The 17,924-nt window shown below is 48.0% G+C and overlaps 1 protein-coding gene across 2 annotated transcripts in view; it reads right to left on the bottom strand.

The window, feature by feature from the left end:
- The window catches only part of RGS10 (regulator of G protein signaling 10), a 34,996-nt gene extending 22,877 nt beyond the window's left edge, over window positions 1–12,119 (bottom strand). The window contains exons 1-3 of one of the 2 annotated variants that reach the window (XM_058544113.1): window positions 12,011–12,101; window positions 6,523–6,719; window positions 1,242–1,360 (exon numbers count right to left, since the gene is read on the bottom strand). In XM_058544113.1, coding sequence (XP_058400096.1) covers window positions 1,242–1,360; window positions 6,523–6,529 — 126 coding nt within the window. In that variant the 5' untranslated portion in view covers window positions 6,530–6,719; window positions 12,011–12,101. Of the gene's footprint in view, window positions 1–1,241; window positions 1,361–6,522; window positions 6,720–12,010 lie in introns of both variants that reach the window. The other variant, XM_058544112.1, reaches the window with a different exon arrangement.
- Window positions 12,120–17,924: the final 5,805 nt, after the last annotated feature.

The raw sequence follows: 17,924 nt of genomic DNA on the forward strand, positions 1-17,924 counted from the left end.
TGGCGGCCCGGGTTCGGACCCGGGCGCGCACAGACGCGCCGCTTCTCCGGCCACGCTGGGGCCACGTCCCACGTGCAGCAACTGGAGGGATGTGCAGCTATGACCTGCAACTGTCTGCTGTGGCTTTGGGGGAAAAAATAAATAAATAAATAAATAAAAAGAAAAAATCCTCTTTAAAAAAAAAAGTGTATGTTTAATGTTAAAGCTAGAATTTCATATGCATTTGAACTTAATGGCTTTGACACAGTAAGGAAAATTAAAAATGAAGCAAGAATCTACTCACAATTCTAAGCTGACAATAAATTACCAAAAAGTAAATTAAAGTGGAAGATATATTAGTTCTTTCTAGACAGTGTTTAAACAAAGTACATTCCTCTAAAATCAGGCCCATTTTTTTTTAAACAAAAGAAAAGAAAACATATTAAGCATGTCTAAAAACACCATGATGAAAACTATTTTAAGTTGGAGGTGTGTTTTTCTTTTGGCAGTGTTGGGGGGTTGGTAGCACAGCCAGCTATTCGGCTATGCACAGAAAAGCGTCCTCCCTGAGCTCTCGGCAGTGCTCACCGTGGCCTGGTGTCCAGGAATGTTAGTAGCCCTGCCCGCCACCGCCGTCCCTGGAGGCTGCAACACGGACCAACAGCAGGAGGGCTTATCCTGGCCTGACCCAAGACTTAAAGAAGAAGTTGGTGGGACTCAGGCAGATACAGGGCATTCCTGAAATTCACATGTGGTTCTCCTAACTAACACCTGGGGTTTCTGTCAGCCAAAAAAGTTATTTCTAGGCAGCGCCGACATTTCCCTATCCATCAGCTCTTCTCTTTGAGTTCAACTTCATTTTGCCAGCTGTTGTTCAGCCTCCCTCACTTGTTAATAATGTATCCTGAGAATCCCTGACACACAAGAGAAGAAACCTTCACATCAGAGAGACCAAGACCGCCCCCCTCCCAGGTGTCACAGAGCTGGAAATTCTTTGTAGATTCTGCCAGTGTGCATGGTACCTCTTCCCCATCGCCCCCACTCTCTCCCCTCCAACTATATAAAAACCAGAAACAGTCTGTGCATGCCCCTCAGGGCCGGTCCGTGGGATCTGGAAAGCGTTTTCCTCTTGGTCATGCCAGGTGAGAAGTTCTTATTCTCAAGTTGGGACAGACAGTGTTAGAAACTGGCCTGTGCTCCCCCCATGCATCTAACTTCTTCACGTGTTGCATCAATCCCAGCCAACAATGAAAAAGGCAAACCCTAAATCTTTTCACGCCTTCTGGGTCTTCAAGCAGATTCTCCAGAGAGGCTGCCCACTTGGCTGTGCTCTTGGGGTTCTGGTGGCCACTGCTGGAACTCCCATCACTGTCGTGGATGTCTGCAAAGCAAAGTTCAGACTGTATATGTGGCCCAAAGACACTATCATTTAAAAATATCTGCCTATAATGGCCATCATCATCATCATCACCACTGTGGTGATGTTACATGCCAGAATTACTCTAGGCGCTGAACACAATGAACTCATTCTAGTCCTGACGACAACTTTAGGAAGTAAGCCCTACCATCCCTCCATTTTACATGTGAGGAAAACTGAGGCTCAGAGTGACGAAGGGACTTGTCAACACTCCCCAGACATCCTTCCCCCACCAACGTGGCCACTGGCCAACTTGCAGGCAGCCCTCAAGTCTCACTCAAACCCTCCTCCCAGGGACCGTGACTCAACATAGACTCCTTCCCCATTACACTTTGTGCACAGTCTTATAACTATCGTGCTGTGTTGTGACTATTTGCACGACTGGCTCTCACTAGTCTGAAAGCTCCTGTATATCTTTATCTGGTTTTTCCAGCACATAGCTCATTGCCTGGCAGATAAATAAAAGTATGTCTGAGGCCCGGGACTAGGGTGGGGAAAAGGAGGCACTGGCCGCAGGTGCAACATTGAAGGGGGTTGCCAAAAAACTCAGGCATCAAGATAAATGACATTTTCACGCGATATTTTGAAAAATCAAAATTAATGCAAAAAAACTCCATAGTAAGCAAAATATCAAAATTTTAAATAAACAGGATCATTATTACTGGTTTTTCCTTTTGCCTCAGGCTCCAGTGTGGCTCAGCATCACCCTGTTACTATGTGTGTAGACTGAATGAATGAATGACTCTTGGTACCTGCACATCCGCTGCACTCTCCTACTCACACACCTAAAAAGCCTCTGGACAAAAGGGAAGGGGACAGGGCACCTCCAACTACACACTTTGGCTACTTGCCTGAGGAAGGAATTGACAACACAAATATGTCTCAGTCTACAGAATGTGGCCCCTTCCTGGAGTCAAGGAAAAACCATGGACTGTCACTTCGGGTGGGCCCAAGTGTGGCCAGTTCGAACTGTGTGACCATGGGCAAAATTCTATGTGTAAGATGAAGATAACTCCCTCTCTTTGGAAGGATTAAAAGAGAAAGTACCTGCTCAGGCGCCTAGAAGCTCACAGGGGACTCGCAACAAATGTTAGTTCCTCTCTCCCCTTTTTCCTTAAAATAATGATCTATCCAGTGAATGATCTTTATAGCTAATACTTTTTTCTCCATTGCCTTTTTTTTTAAAGTAGAGACATGTTTCTATAAAGAAAAGTTTGAATCTAGCAAAGCAAATCACTTTAAAAGGACACATTTTAAAAGTCTTATAAATATGAACTGCTGCAAATAGCTAGGGGGCCAAATATTTGAAAATATTTTTGGAGGAAAGTTCTATCAGAATACATTGGACTTAAGGTAACAGCCTCCACGATCTTCATGTTCTCCTGGGGGTCAACACACACGTTAATTTCTCAAGCAGCTGAGCCTCATCTCCCAGCACCTGGGAAAACTGCCTGGCTGTTAGACATTCACTGGCTGACTTGGGCTCAATAAAGCAGAAGCCAGAAGCCCAGTGGGGGGCTGTGTTTCAACACTCCTTGGCGATGGAGCATATAAGAGAATTATTTGGGACAAATCCATTCCCTTAATCGAGAACGAAACTCACTTGAACACAGAACAAATGGACCTGAGGCTTCTCTAAAGTGAATCTCCAGTTCATGGATATTAAATTAGTTCCCTGCTTTCTTTGCAAATGCTAGAATGGCAAGCTTCTGAACACTGAGTTTCTTCCCAACGAAGTATAAATCAAATTAAAAGATCATTATTATAAGAAATTTCTGCATCAGGGTTCATTTGCCAAGCATTTCACTAATTTACTCTTCTGTTCTTCACCTGGAGAATACAGTTTGACAGTTTACTCCATTTCCCGGCAGATCGTCTCTTAAGTAAATATACAGAGAGACACAAGTTCACTGTTCCAGGAACAATCTCAGGCAGCCGCAAATTTCTCTTGCCGTCGCAGAACAACTCCTTTGCCCATAAGTTTTCAACCTTGGTCTGAAAGGATTCCAAAACTCTTGACATTCTTTTCAATAATAAACCAAACCACAGTTGGGTTTTCACTGCCACTCTGTCTTGCAAATAAATACACTTGGTGGGTTCCCATTTAGCCAAGAGAGTGCTCTGGTTAACCAGACCTTCTGGTTAACTGAGAGATAAGATAGCTGCCCATGATTAGACAAGGGCTACTTCACTTCACCCTTTATTTCACACTCTAATCATTTTGCATATTAGGTTTCTGTGCCAGCCTTCATTTGCACAAGTTTTACAACTCAAAACCCGCTAATCTGATCTAGTCCCCTTACTTTATAGACTAGGAAATAAAGGTCTGGAAGGTAAAATGACCTATCCAAGGTGACCCAGTTAAGGAACTGCAGGATGGAACCAGTATTGGGACCTACATGTGAGGACAACTGTCCCCACCAGGGCCACCTCCACTGAACCCCAGGGCTTCCTGGGACATAGGAGTTTGCAAATGGATGGCCCTTCCTTTCAGTTCTCTCCTAGGCTACCATTGCCTTTCCATCGAAAGTAATGAAACACATTTACAGCTGACACTGTACAAAAGGGCAGAGAAATTTCAGGGCTGTCTCAGAAAGTACACCAAAATGCAACTACTCTCCACAGCTATGGTTATTGGGTTCTGGCTTTGGTGCCCTGGATAAAGAGAAATTCCTTCTTGCCTTTTTGCCCACCTTCTGCCTCAACAGTTGGTGCTTACTATAAGAATCTTCTGCCCACGTTCTCTCTGTCATGTGTTTTCACTTTTCCCAGACATATTGGTTTGAATTTTTCTAAGACTTCCTGATTGTCTTTCAATTTTGATTAAGGCTTTTGGCTATGCCTTTTTTTCTTAATCCTTCTTGATTGGCATCAATATAGATAGATCTGGATGGAGTAGCATTTGCAAACTCTATTCCCTTAATGGTGTCTCTCTTTTCCAAGTGATTATCCCTGACGTCTAAGGAGATGCACCAGAGGTCCAATCCATTTGGCACTGCCCTGGAGACTGCCCCCTAACTTGGGGCATTTCCATTACTCAGGGGCCCCCGCTCAGACTTCCACTATTTTCCCATGCATGTAAGTAAGGGCTTCTTAAGCCATCTCAGTTCGTTTTAAATGTTACAATCAGTCCAACAATGTATCGGAGAAAGAAATAACTGTTCTCCATAGCAAGAAGGTTTATCTCTGAATTTAAGAATAAAGCAAAACCAAGAGTTCCCAGCTTCCCAATTCCTGGCACTTGGAGCCACAAAGCTCCAATACTCTACTTTCCTTTTTCATTGATACAAGTTTCCATTTTAGATGGATTACACAAGAAGGTAGGTTTGGAATGCACGGGTGGAAAAAAAGTTAAACATACTGTTGTAGCAGCTTTAAAATCACTCAAGCTAGTAAGCTGTTGGTGAGAACAACAAACCATCATTTGTTTCAATTTTGCGCAGGTTTGTTTAATTTTGTTATTGTTTAGTTCAACTGGAAAACATTTTTTTGCAATGAAAAACAAAATTGTTTTTGTACCTCCTGGGCTCTTTAAAGCATTTTAGATCTTCATATTTTTGCTGGCACAACACTTATTTTTCAATAAACTATCTTCAGATTAATCTGCCATTAGTTAATAATGAATGTTAACACGAATTGTTCACAATGTGCTGGGTACTGTTCTAAGCTTTTTACATGGCTTAAATCATTTAGTTCTTATAATAACCCTCTGATGTGGTTAATATTATCCCCACTTCACAGATGAGGAAACTGAGGCACAGTAACTTGCAAGGGTCATCCAGCTAGGAAATGGAGAATCATGGTCCAAGCCCAGGCAGTCCTGCTCCAGGGCACGTGCTCTTTACCATGAGGCTCTACTGCCATTTTAATTTTTAATATTTGCTGATCTTCACACTCACAGAGGCCAGAACATGACAGCCTTGAAGAGAAGGATTACAATTACACTGTGGGAGAAGACTGAGAAAACCAAGAGTCCAATTCCACACAGACAACTCATGGAAGACTGGGCTGAATCTTCTAGCACGCAAACACAATGTACATACCCTTTCCATTTATGTTTATGCTATTCTGTGTGGTTTCTGACCTCAGTAAAAGCCATTTCGACGACGGCACAGCATCGTGGTACAGATGGCTGAGGCTGGTTGCTCGCAGCATATTGCATAATGCATTATTTATAGATACTGTGATGTCATATCTATCAGAGAACTTCTCCAGACATTAATTCCTTGAAAATCCATACTCAAAAGGCATCTGTAACACTCATCAGAACTGAACGCTTACAGCATGGAGTCCTGCTATTAATTAGTCTGCAGGAAGGTCTGGGTGACAATCCCGCATAGACAATTTCCACAAGTCAAAGCTTTTGGTAAAATCTCAATATCCAGCTTCCTCAACAGCAGTCAACTTACATCTTCAAGTACCCTCAAAATTCACAGCATATTAAAGAAAAACTAAACAGTCAAGCCCAGCAAAAGGCAGAGATGTTAACCTTAAATTCTAAAGTAGTTTGATATAACACACACACGTGCACAGGCACACACACACGCCATACTCCTTTAAAAAACTCAAGGGAAGTGCACACGCTGCAAAACTTACTTAAAACTTCATGTCACTGATACCAAATCAAACATATTACACTTAAAAAAAAGTCATCCCAACTTAGAGAATCAGTGTGTTACAACTGGTGGTCTAAGAAAGCTCCGGAGAAACTGGGTCATGGAAACACTGTCTCTAAATATTACTTAAGTGTTTATCCGCTCCAGTATCTAGCTTCTGAGAATAACTCCCCTTCAGGCATGCAATTCCCTGAGTAGGGAGGTTTGCATGAACTTCAATTAGCAGAAAATTATAAGAAAAATGAAAATGTTTTAAAATAATCATAATGCCAGCAAGTATCAAAGACCAGAGCAGGCAAACAGGTTGCAGAGGGGTGGCTCGGCTGAGAAACGGCATCATGGCAGTTTTCACACGCGGTCTGAGGCCTCAGACAGCCAAGCCCTCAGGCGGCGCCTGCAAAGGTCACCTGTGCACCTGCGTCTACACCACACTCCCCTAGCCCCCACTCCGCCCTGCCGGCCACGGCGGGCTGAGGACGTCCCCCAAGGGGGGCGGGGGCCATGCCTTACGTTCCATGCCCTGGGGTCCACTGGGGAGGTCCTCGCAGCCCAGAAATCCGCTGTCTTCTCAGAGACGTCTTGTGTGAGACAGGCGGGGGTGGGGGGGGCTGCAGGGCTCCCGAGCACCCTTGGGTCCGAAGGAAAAACAAGCCTCAACATCCTCTTTTGAGTGGACTAAACAACAGATGGCCACTGGTTTCCAGTTTCTAGAGAGGGAAGGAAATAAGAGCGCCAGACTGGTATTTGTAGCCTCCGTAGAATCCTCACTTTCTAGGCAAAGCCCCAGAAAAAATAAAACCACCCAGGAGCCCTATCCTGGGGATGAAAGTGAAGACCCTGTCCTTATTTTTTTTCACTTTCCAGAGCCTCCCTGCTTCCTCTGGGACCTGACATTTACCCATAAATGTGCCCTCATTCTCCCCTGGCCTACTTCGAGGCAAATAAGTGACTTTTCCCTTCAGTATCGGTCAGCTAGACGGTGCATTTCTTGAGAGAGAGCTGACCTCCTCAGGGTCAGTCAGCAGTGTCCGGTACTCATGTACAGATTTATATTGGTAAACGTTTTCTGACAGACTGGGGGAGGGCAGGGGTTGGGTAAGGCAGAGCGGAGGTGACGGCTGTAAAAGTAGCTGGCATTTACTGCACTTACCATATCCCATCTCAGCTTCACAACGGCTCTTGGAAGTAAGGCCCATTGTTAGCCCATTTTACAGATGAGAGAACTGAGGCACAGGGAGGTTAAATAACTTGCTCCAAAGGAGCAGGCAAGGAAGTAGACAAGCTGAGATTCAGCCCTAGGTTGTCTGGCTGCAGAGCCTGGAAAGGGAAGGGCAGTGGAAGACACAAGAAACAAAAGGCAGGGCCCTTTTTCTCGGGGAACTTAAAATTAATTGAGAAGATGAGACCAGCAGTTCCCGGATGGCCGTTGGCCCTCTATGCCAAGGCTGGCATGAAGTTTTCTTCCCTGGTCCATGAAGAAATGAGAATAAAGATAAGGAAATATTTACCAAGTGAGCTGTGTTGACAGAGTAAGGACAATCTTGGGTTGTTTTTTTAAAATAGATAGTTGTATTTATTTGCATGGTATAAAATTCAGGAGACACAAAAGGGAGCATAGTGGGACAGGTCTTCCTCTCACCTCTGTCCCTCAGCTACCCAGTGCCTCTCCCTAGAAGCAGCAACCTCTAGAAGATTCTTGTGTATCAGGACACTTCTTTATATGAGATTATATCTTTCCTACTATTTGGAGTGTTAAAACAGCCCTTCGTTTGTGGCATGATAAAGACAGTTGATGAGGGCATTGTTTGTTTTTAATATCCTCACTGGAGCAAGGAAAAAAGGGAAGAAGGATGGAAGCGAGGCAGGGAGGCAGGGAGGAAGGAGAAAAGTCATCAGCTCTGTATTTGTTCTCTAAATCCGTTTTAAGAAGATGACTAGATGGATGCTGTGTGAGGTCAGAGACTTGACTTCTCTGGTCTGTCCCTTCCAAAATGGGAGGCTCCGGAGCAGCCCCTGCCCCTTGGCGGCCTCTGCAGCTGTCCAGGGAGAGATGAGATGGACAAACTGCATCTCAGGTGCAGAGAGGGAGGGAGGCAGGAGGCGGCAGAGCAGGCCTGCTGGAGCAGGGAGACTCGGCTTTGGGAGAGGACGAAGGACAGAGGACACCCTCAGGGAGCGAAGGCACAGAGGTGGGAATGTCCAGCCACCCAGAGGCAGAGTGGGGCACAGGGGAATGGGGCTGGGAGGGAGGGCAGACCAGATTAGGAGTCCCTGAGCGCCACACAGAAGGGGCAGCAAAGCTGCCCACAGGCACTCAGCAGGGCCCTGGAGAGATGGGAACTTGCTTGGAAGGGAAATTCGTCCCCGGAAGTCTGCAGGGGACTGTTTCACTCCAGTGGACGCCTCCTGACAGCTCTTATCGAGGAGCTGCTGCTGTCGCCTGCCTGGACCCCCCTATGGCCCCACTGCCACCCCCAGGCTGCTGCAGTGGAGAGCTATCTGGGGGAAGCAGAAGAAACCAGTGAAAGTAAATTTAGTACAATTTAAACAGCACGTTTAAACAGAGCCCAACGTCAAGGGGCCAAGGGGGTTACTCAACCCCGGGGAGGGAAGTGACTCAGTTCACCCAGGAAGCCCTAAGACATGGCCCAGCCAGGCACCTGCTGAGGTTTCCAAAATTTCGAACAGTGAGGAAAGGGGACATCAGTTCAAATACAAAGTCAGCAAAGGCACATGAAGCACCATTCGCACCCGGCGCCCACGGGTCCGCAGGCTGCTCTCGGTGGCCTTCAGAGCTGGCACCATGGACTCACTGGCTCGTGGGCTGATCACATCTGTATAAAACGGCGCCCCTCAGCCCAGCCCCGCCTGTCTGTCCCTGCTCCGCTCTCCCTGAACCCGCAGGCGCGGGCCAGTGATGTTCTGCAGGGAAAGTTTCCCAGGCGGCCAAGACTGTCCTGCTGCTGGTTGTTAAAACAAAGACATTAAATTGCTATGTCAACTGTCATCTTTAAATAAAAACTTAAGCCCAGCCATAAATCTGAAACTGGTCCCAAGGGTTTAATGGGATCATGTATAACGGGCCCAGGGGGAAGGCTGAGGTCTGCCTGGCAGGGCAGGGATTCCCCCAGTGGGTCGCCCCTCGGTCTGGTCGCAGGTGGTGGAGGGCTGTGGCTGTGGCTCTGCTTTCAAGTGAGCAGCATCCCACTTACCATCAACAGTGCAAGTTGCTGTCAGGGGCAGGACGGGGGGCAGAATCCGTCGAGGGTTCCTCAGAATTCGGTGTCATAAGGATCAACTGGGGCATTGTTGAAAACGCAGCCTACTCTCCCTCCCCACCTGGGTCCCCAAGACTGAATCAGTGGGTCTGAGGTGTGGCCTGGAAAGCTGCATTTTATCAAGCTCCTCCCCCCTGCCATGTGGTTTGTGAACACACTTTGAGAAACCTCAGAAAGGAAAATAAGGAAATTGTACTTAGAACCGTGGAATTAGGGGTTAGGAACTCCAAACCCTCCGCTTACAGACACTGTCTCCTGTAAGATGTTGCTTAGAAGCAGGAAAGGTCTAGAAAGAAAGGTGCTAGGAGGCAGGACTGTAGCCAGGTCCAAATCAGAGGTCCTGCAATGGCAGACCCAGCTTATCCAATTTAGAGAGCCTCTTTAAGAAAACTAATTCAAAATTACCACACACAAAAAAAATTCAGTAGAGGGTCCCGTGGATTACTTGGCTGGCTTCCCAGGGCCTCCGCCTAGGGGCCACATACCCCTTTCTCACTGGGCTTCTTTTCCTGCTGCCGAGTGGTGATGACCAAATGGCAGGGGATCATTTGTCCTGTCCCACCAGAGGGGCAGACTTTAAACCTAAAAATTCTAAAGAAATCGGGCTCTTGGAGGCCAGGCATCCAATACCAATCGACAATGTTTATCTACCCACCTTTCTATCAGCAACTTCCCCACGTTTCAGCAGGCTTAAAAATTGCTGCCCTGGAAGAGGTGCACTCCCTAAAACTGGCCCAGCAACCTGTCTACATGCAACAACACCCCAAAACATGTATATCCCATAATCCAGTTGTTCTATTTGGAAGACTTCAACCTCAAAATGATCCAAAGCAATGAATAACTAATGCAGAGAAGTTCACAGCAGCTCTGTTTATAATAGGAAAAGGGGGAAAAGATAACAGCTAACTATTATTACTCATTTATTATGTGCCAGGCATTGTACTAGGGACTTCAGATGTTTTAGCGTACTTAATCCCACAACTCTACGAAACCCACGTTACAAATGGGAAAACACATGCAAAGGTGTGGTGGTAAACGGGCTCTCCTAAGAGGGAAAACCCTTGATTTTAAGCATTTGCTGATTTCCATGGTATAAATATTCACCAACAGTCAATTTCAAATGATCTATGATTTAGCAACCAGCTCCCAAATTTCCCAATAATTTAGCACTTGGCTCAGAGGTCAAGTAACTTGCCCAAAGTCGCTGAATGACAGTCAGGGTGGGAACCAGGAGTTTAACTCCAGAGTCCTGGGTCTGACCACCGCTCCATGGGCCTACGAATATCCAACAACAGGGAATGGCTACAATGCACACCCACAGGGGAATCCTTTGACCCACAGGCGACACGGCAAGGTTTACATGCCCACTAACATCAATACAAGTTCTTTACGATAACCCTATGAGATCTTACTTTATTACAGTTGAAACCCTACTTTATTAGAGTTGTCTTAAATATCAAATGTGATGATTTGCATAATTTGATGGATGGGAAAAACAGCGCCACTGAAGTGCTTAAAGAGGGGTAGCTATTTTATTCCCATTTTGCTGATCCTTAACTGCACACAGAGAGGTTCCACAGCCGGTAAGTGGTGGAGGCAGGATTCAGACCCAGCGAGTCTGGTTCCAGTCCATCCTCTTAACCACAAAGTCCCTCATAAAATATACTAGGTGAGAAAAGGACACAGACCAGCATGTACAGACTTTTAGTACTACGCAGGAGTGACTCCTGGAGTGGGAGGCGGCACAAATGCCTCTGGACTCCAGAGTCAGGCCAACTCGGGTTTCAAAGATTCTCCACCACCTCTCAAGTGTGACTTGCAGCAAGTTACCCAACAGCTCCTGGCTTCAGGTCCCTCCTCTGGAAAGTGACGATAACAATACCCATCTCACAGGGTTGTCATAGGAGTGAAGAGAGAATTCACAGAACCTGGTGAACACAGACCCGGGCCCACATTAAGCACTCAAAGGGGCGTAGCTATTATTATGAACAAAAAGGGTAAGATGGTTGGAATCAAGTGCATGATTTCTTCTTCACCGTGGGTTCTTTGTCCTATCAAATTGCTCCAAATTGTGGCTCAGGCTGGTCCACTGTGACAGCCAAGCCGAATCTTTTGTAATGTCTGCGGGCGCCTTCCCTGGTGTGAACCACTTCTCCACCCTGGTGTTCACCCTCCTTCGCGGCCCCACACTTCGGCTCCGCCGCGCAGAACTGAAAGCGCCCGGCACCCCAGGCCGGGCTGCAGTCGGGTGCGCGGGGTCCAGCCGTGCCTCCTCCGGGCGCCGCGCGGGCATCATTCGCACCAGCGCCCGCAGCGGAGGCAGAGAACTCCAGAAGCCGGGGACGCCGCGCGACGTTCTGCTTTCGGAATCTAGAGCACATACTACCTCCAAAGTTTGGGGCTGTTTTGGATCTCCTTTTTCTCCCAGATCATCACTAAAAAGAAAACTACTGTTGCTTCCCCTTTCGGCCAAACTTCCTCCCCGGGGTGCCTCTCCGGGCTCTGCGCTCCCGCCGCGGCTGGGACCAAAGGGACGCTGGACCAGGCGGAGAGAAGTGGCGCGGTCAGCTGGGGCTCCCGTCCGGGCGGCATCGCCAAGCCGCGCCCGAGCCCAGGAGGGAGGGAAAGATGCCCCCGGTGGGCAGCGCCCGCCTGGGCTGCTCCTCGCGGTCCCTCGGGGAGCCCCGACACCCAGCCCACGGGCCCCGGGAGCCGCTTACCTGACGGCGGCCGCTTCCTGCTCAGCCGGCTCACCGCGCGGTTAAACATCGCCGCGGGCGCCCGGGGGTGGAAGGAGGAGCACCCGGGCGGTGCAGCGGCTGAGCTGGAGGAAGGCGAGGAGGAGGAGGCCCAGGAGGAGGAACCGGCTCAGCACCGCCCCGGCGCGCCCGGCCCCCGCCCCGCCGCGCTCCTCCCCGCCAGGCGCCGCGTGGCGCGCTCGGTGCGCCCTGCCTGCTCGCCCACGCGCCCCGGCGTGGGCCCCACGGTCCCCCCCTGGGGTACCCGGGCGGGCTGGGGCAGACCCGGTGACTCCCAAACGCCAGGACCCGGCCCGGCGCCCTGGAGGGAGCGCATTCGCCCGGAGGGAGCCCACGCCGCCCGGGATTTAGGAACCCTGCTCCCGGCGGTTCGCGCGTCCCGGGGCCCCCTCGCCGCTCTGCGCGGCTCGCCCAAGAAGCTGCCCTGGGCCCCACCCCGCCCAGCTCCCGACTCCAGCGCCCATCCCAGTCTCCCGCCCTCTCCCTGCAACCCCGAAAAACGGGCAGGGCGCCCCGCGCTTCATGGCTCCACGCGCCTTCGCGGGGGCGGCAGGCGGGAGTCACCTCAGGCCTCGCGGTTCTGCAAAACCTGGGCGCGGCCCATGGCCTTCGTCTCCGCGCGCCAGGCCCTGACCGCCCCGCGACTCCGTGGGCGCTGGGCCTCCCCATGGCCGCGATTGCCAGTGGGGCGTCGCCGGGGCCCCGGCCGCGGTGCCCGCGCGCGGAGCAGGCCGAGCCGCCGCGGGTGGGCGCCCTCCCCCGGGCCGCGCTGCGCGGGCGCCGGAACTTCGGCGCCTTCTCCCCTTGGCCTTGAGGCTCCAGAGGCGGACCTCGGGGGAATTCTGCAGGAACCTCTTGGGTTCCAGCGCGGAGGGATGCCTCTGCCCAGCACACGGGTTGGTCGAGGACACTTCTCTAACTTTGGGGACACGTGGCGCACGTTCCGGCAGGGCCTTTGCGCGCAACGCTCGGAATCACTCAGGTCAGCTCTGCGCTCTTGTTCTGATTTCACCTCTCCCACCGCCAGTCACCTGCTCAGCGCCGCGCGCTCCTCTCTAACCTGTTACCTCATTTCTTCTGCAAAACAGCTCAAGAGGGGTGTCATTAGCCCCATATTCTTGAGCATTTGGTTTGCAAGGAATTGTCTTTCTGGCGAGTCTTTTTCTCCTTGTGTATCTGGCTTTGTCTCTAAATTGGCCTTTATTTTTAGCTGTACTAATTGCTATTTACCGTTCCCCAGTTGTCGGCCCCCTTTCACCCATCCTTTTGCAGTATTTTCACTAGTTGGCACTTTTTTTATGTCTTCTCTTCTGAGCTTCCCGTTCTGCTAATTTTTCCTCCCTCCCTCTACTCACCCCCTCGGTCCCAGTTCCACCCCGTCGCCGGCCTTCTATGGTTGCTTCTGGTTTCTCTCTCTACTTTTCCCCTCCGAGTATTTCTAAGCGCTCTCCCCCTCTGCTACCGGGAGCGGCTTTTCTGGCTCGTGAAGGTTACAGGGGTTTTCAGCTGCAATTCGAGGAGACCACGGTGACCAGGAACCGCTTTTTTAAAAAGCTCAATTTTAAAAACCTCTCCCGTGGTTGGCCTCCTCCGGGCGTGGGCTCCCCGCAAGCTTCCACTCCGTTGTAAAGGGGCAGGGCTGCGATACTTCAGCTACAGGCAGCAAGAGCAGAACTTTTAAACTCTGGATGCAAGTGAGGTCGCTGCATTCTCATAACAATAACAAGGGAATTTGTGCAACACACCTCCCCAGAAAACTTCTCCGGAAACCAAATTACAAGTAATCTAACACAGGAAATAAGGAGACGCGCACAGTGGGTAAAGTTGGGCGTAGCTAAAGGTTACTCCAGTTGCCGGGTCCACCCCCGCAGTGTCCTGAAAAACCCGGGAGTGGCCTAGGACATGCTTATGAATCCCTCTTGAGCTACGAAGGCAGCCAGGCCGTTCTGAAATGAAGGAAAACAGAACAGCTTCAAATCACTTTTACTGTCCTGTTGGCATATCAGATGCTGAGTACAAAAATAAAGACCCATGGTTAAAGTTTAATGTACACAGTTTCAAATTTTTGTTTCAGGAAATTTTTGTTTCCAGACGTTACAAGACCGTCTTCAGAGTTCCTAAAGCTTGCCAAAAGAAAACACACAGACACACACACACACTTAAAGTTCTGCCTGTGGTTTGCAGATGGGCTAAACGTGCTTGCCATCCAAATAGCATCATTCACTTTCTGCAGCTCATCTCAAGCCTTCACTAACAATGGTAGCCCATCTGGGCAAGAAGAGGACAAGCAGTTTGGCCCCTTCCTTACCTCTGGTAGTCTCACCTTTCATTAACAACCTTCATTCAGACCAGACGAGGAACAAGAGCCTAGGATGTCTTCTGGTAGAGCAGAATTTCAGAGTGATCGTTGACTTTAGAGTTCAGTATTTTTTATTCTATTCAGAAACTTTAAAAATTTAATAAGCTGTGAATATATTATAGTTTCTTATAATAAAATGTATTATGTAAAATATATTTTAGAGACTCTTATAAAGAATATTCTAGGCTATTTGAGGCAGGTGAGGTATATAGTAAAATAAGTAAATAAATAAGTGCCTGACTTGGACTCAAGAGACCTGGCAATCCTAGCCATATAGCAGACCAGCTGTGTGTCCTTAAACACAGCCTCACAGGATTGGACAAGGAAAGGATGACACCTCCATTCTAAGGGTGTGTGCTAGCTAGCAATAAACAAGGGAGTGCCCGGCACAGTGCCAGCACATGTAGGCACACAAAAATGTACTGGAATCTAATTACTCTTACTCCCCTTACACTGCTGTTTCAATAAACTTTAGCCTATACACCTTGAAAAGCCACGTTTTTAAAAGAAATTATATGAAGTTGGCAGGGTTAGTAACAGTGTTGCAACTGACAGTGAAGGGAGGAAAGTCAATTGTTACAACTTGTCTGAAAGGCAAGAGAGAAGATGTGGTAAGATGCATATTTGGCAACATGTATAAGAGCCTTCAAAATGTTTATATCTATTGGACCAGTGAATAATTCTACAACTGGTAATTTATGCCAAAGAAATAATAAGAGATGCACAGATTTATGTGTAAAGTTGAATATCATAACACTTGTTTTATCAGTGCTATTTATAGTAGCTATAAATGCTCATTAGTGGAATGACTAAATTACAGTATATTCCTATGATAGAACATTTAACAGTTGTAAGAACTGTGTGAAGAATATTTGATGATGAAGGAACATGCTTATGATGAAATTTTCATTTTAAAAATCAGGACATAAATATAGAGAAAATGTCCAATGGGAGAGGGGAGGAAATATAGTAGATTCATGTATAGAAAGCTTATGGGAAACTATACCAAAATGTTACCAGTATTTATCTCTAGATGATGGGACAATGGGTAATTTTAAACTTTTATTATTATATTTTCCTGTTTTGCAAAATTTCTGCAGTGTATATGCTGTTAAATTGGGGGGAAATCAGTAGTTGGAAACTGGTCAAAATCTCTACTGGGTTTAATCCACAAATATTTAAGCCCACGTTTTTACAACATTTAGTTTTGCTTTCTTTAAACTCTTAATTTCCCATGGAAGCAGCAAGCAGACACCAACTGCTTTTCCCATCTTTGATCTCCCTTGCATTTCAAGTCACACATTCACGGCATATCACAGCTGGAGGGATCCTGGGAGATCAGCATATTGTGCTGCAGATCAGGAAAATGAGGCCCAGATAGCTTTAGCTGGGATGTGACACTAGGTTTCCTGAGTGGTAGGCAGGTGTTCTTCCTGGTATAGCCCTCTCTATCTTGTGCTGTGCTGCATCCATGAAGATGAACCTAAAAAGGAAGAAATTTATGTACATTTAAGATTCTAATTGGGAACAGGGCAGATTAATTTTATCAGCAAGCAGTCATACCTGTATTTCTCCAATCTCAAAACCAAAATAAAACTCCTCTATTGCCCTATTTCACTACAGCACTTTTCAGCAAAGTGCCTCAAATGAGTTGTCTGTACTCACTGTCTTCCATTCATCTCCATCCACTCTCCTAAACCCTCTCCGGTTTGACTTTCAACTCCACCACCCCACTAACCTGCTCTTGTAAGGTCACAATGACTTCCACCTTGGAAAATCTACGGTTAGTTCCATCTCCATCTTACTTGACCCACTGTCAGCATCTGACCCTGTCGATCCCTCCCTCCCTCTTGAACCACTTTCTTTCTTTGACTTCCAGAACACCACGCTCTCCTAGTTTTTCTTCTGCTACATTTGCTGTTCACACTGACACCTTTCCTTCCTCTTTTGGTGAGGAAGATTGGCCCTGAGCTAACATCTGTTGCCAATCTTCCTCTATTTTGTATATGGGTCGCTGCCACAGCATGGCTTGATGAGCAGTCTGTAGGTCCGTGCCTGGGATCCGAACCCATGGACCCCAGGCCACTGAAGCAGAGTGCATGAACTTAACTACTATGCCACTGGACTGGCCCCTCTCATTCCTTTTAAAGGTGGGCACTGTACTCTTAGTCTTTGGATCTCTTTTCTCTTGCACACTTACTCTCTTGACCATCTCATCAAGTCTCATGGCTTTTAATACCATTTTTTTAAAAAAAATATTTATTTATTTATTTTGTGAGGAAGATCAGCCCTGAGCTAACATCCATGCTAATCCTCCTCTTTTTACTGAGGAAGACTGGCTCTGAGCTAACATCTATTGCCAATCCTCCTCTTTTTTTTCCCCAAAGCCCCAGTAGATAGTTGTACGTCATAGTTGCACATCCTTCTAGTTGCTGTATGTGGGACGCGGCCTCAGCATGGCCGGAGAAGCGGAGTGTCGGTGCGCGCCCGGATCCGAACCCCGGGCCGCCAGTAGCGGAGCGCGCGCATGTAACCACTAAGCCATGGGGCCGGCCCAAGACTTTATTTTTTAGAGCAGTTTTAGGTTCACAGCAGAATAGAAAGTACAGAAAGTTGGCATATAGCCCTTGCCCCCCAACACACACAGCTTCTCCACTATCAACCTTCCCCACCAGAGTGGTATCTTTGTTACAACTGATCAACCCACATGACACATCATTATCACCCAAGTCCATATTAAATACCATTTTTATACCACAGAACTCTCACATTTCTATCTCCAGCCTGGACCTTCCTGCTTGACATCTCCTCTTGAGTACCTAATAAGACATCTTAACAGATCGTGTCCAAAACGGATCCTCCTCTTCGTGCCCACACCCGCTCCACCTGACGGCTTCTCATCTCGATTAAAAGCAATTCCACCCTTCCAGTTGCTCAAACCAATTATCTTGGAGTCATTTCTGATCATCCTTTTTCTCACACCTCACATCTAATCCATCAAGTAATCCTGAAGGTCCTGCCTTAAAAATAAACCCAGAAGCCCATGCTTGCACCATCTTTATCTCCACCACATCACGCTCGTCCGAGCCATCATCCACAGCCTGGATTATTACAGCAACGTCCTAACAGGTCTGCCTGCTTCCACCTTTGCCGCAGCTGATTCCAAACCCAGCAACCAGAATGATCAGTTCGGAACAAAGGAAGTCTCACTATATCAACCCTCTGCTCAAAACTGCAACCGCTCCCCATGGTGCCTGGAGAGAAAGTCTGAGACCTTATAAAGACCAAGAAGGCCTCAGGTGACCAAGACCTCCTCCATTCCCCTCTGACCGCCTTTCCCACTTCCCCACTTCCCCTCATCTGCTCCTGCCAAATCTCCTCCTTATCCCTCAGTGCCTCCTCCACCCCCGCCCCCACCTCATGATCTTTGCACTGGCTGTTCCCTCTGTCTGGAACACTCCACCCTGGGTGTGCACATGGCACATGCCTTCAGTTTCTGCAGGTCTTTATCCCAAT

Source organism: Diceros bicornis, chromosome 6 (assembly GCF_020826845.1).
Source record: "Diceros bicornis minor isolate mBicDic1 chromosome 6, mDicBic1.mat.cur, whole genome shotgun sequence".
Classification (NCBI taxonomy): Eukaryota; Metazoa; Chordata; class Mammalia; order Perissodactyla; family Rhinocerotidae; genus Diceros; species Diceros bicornis.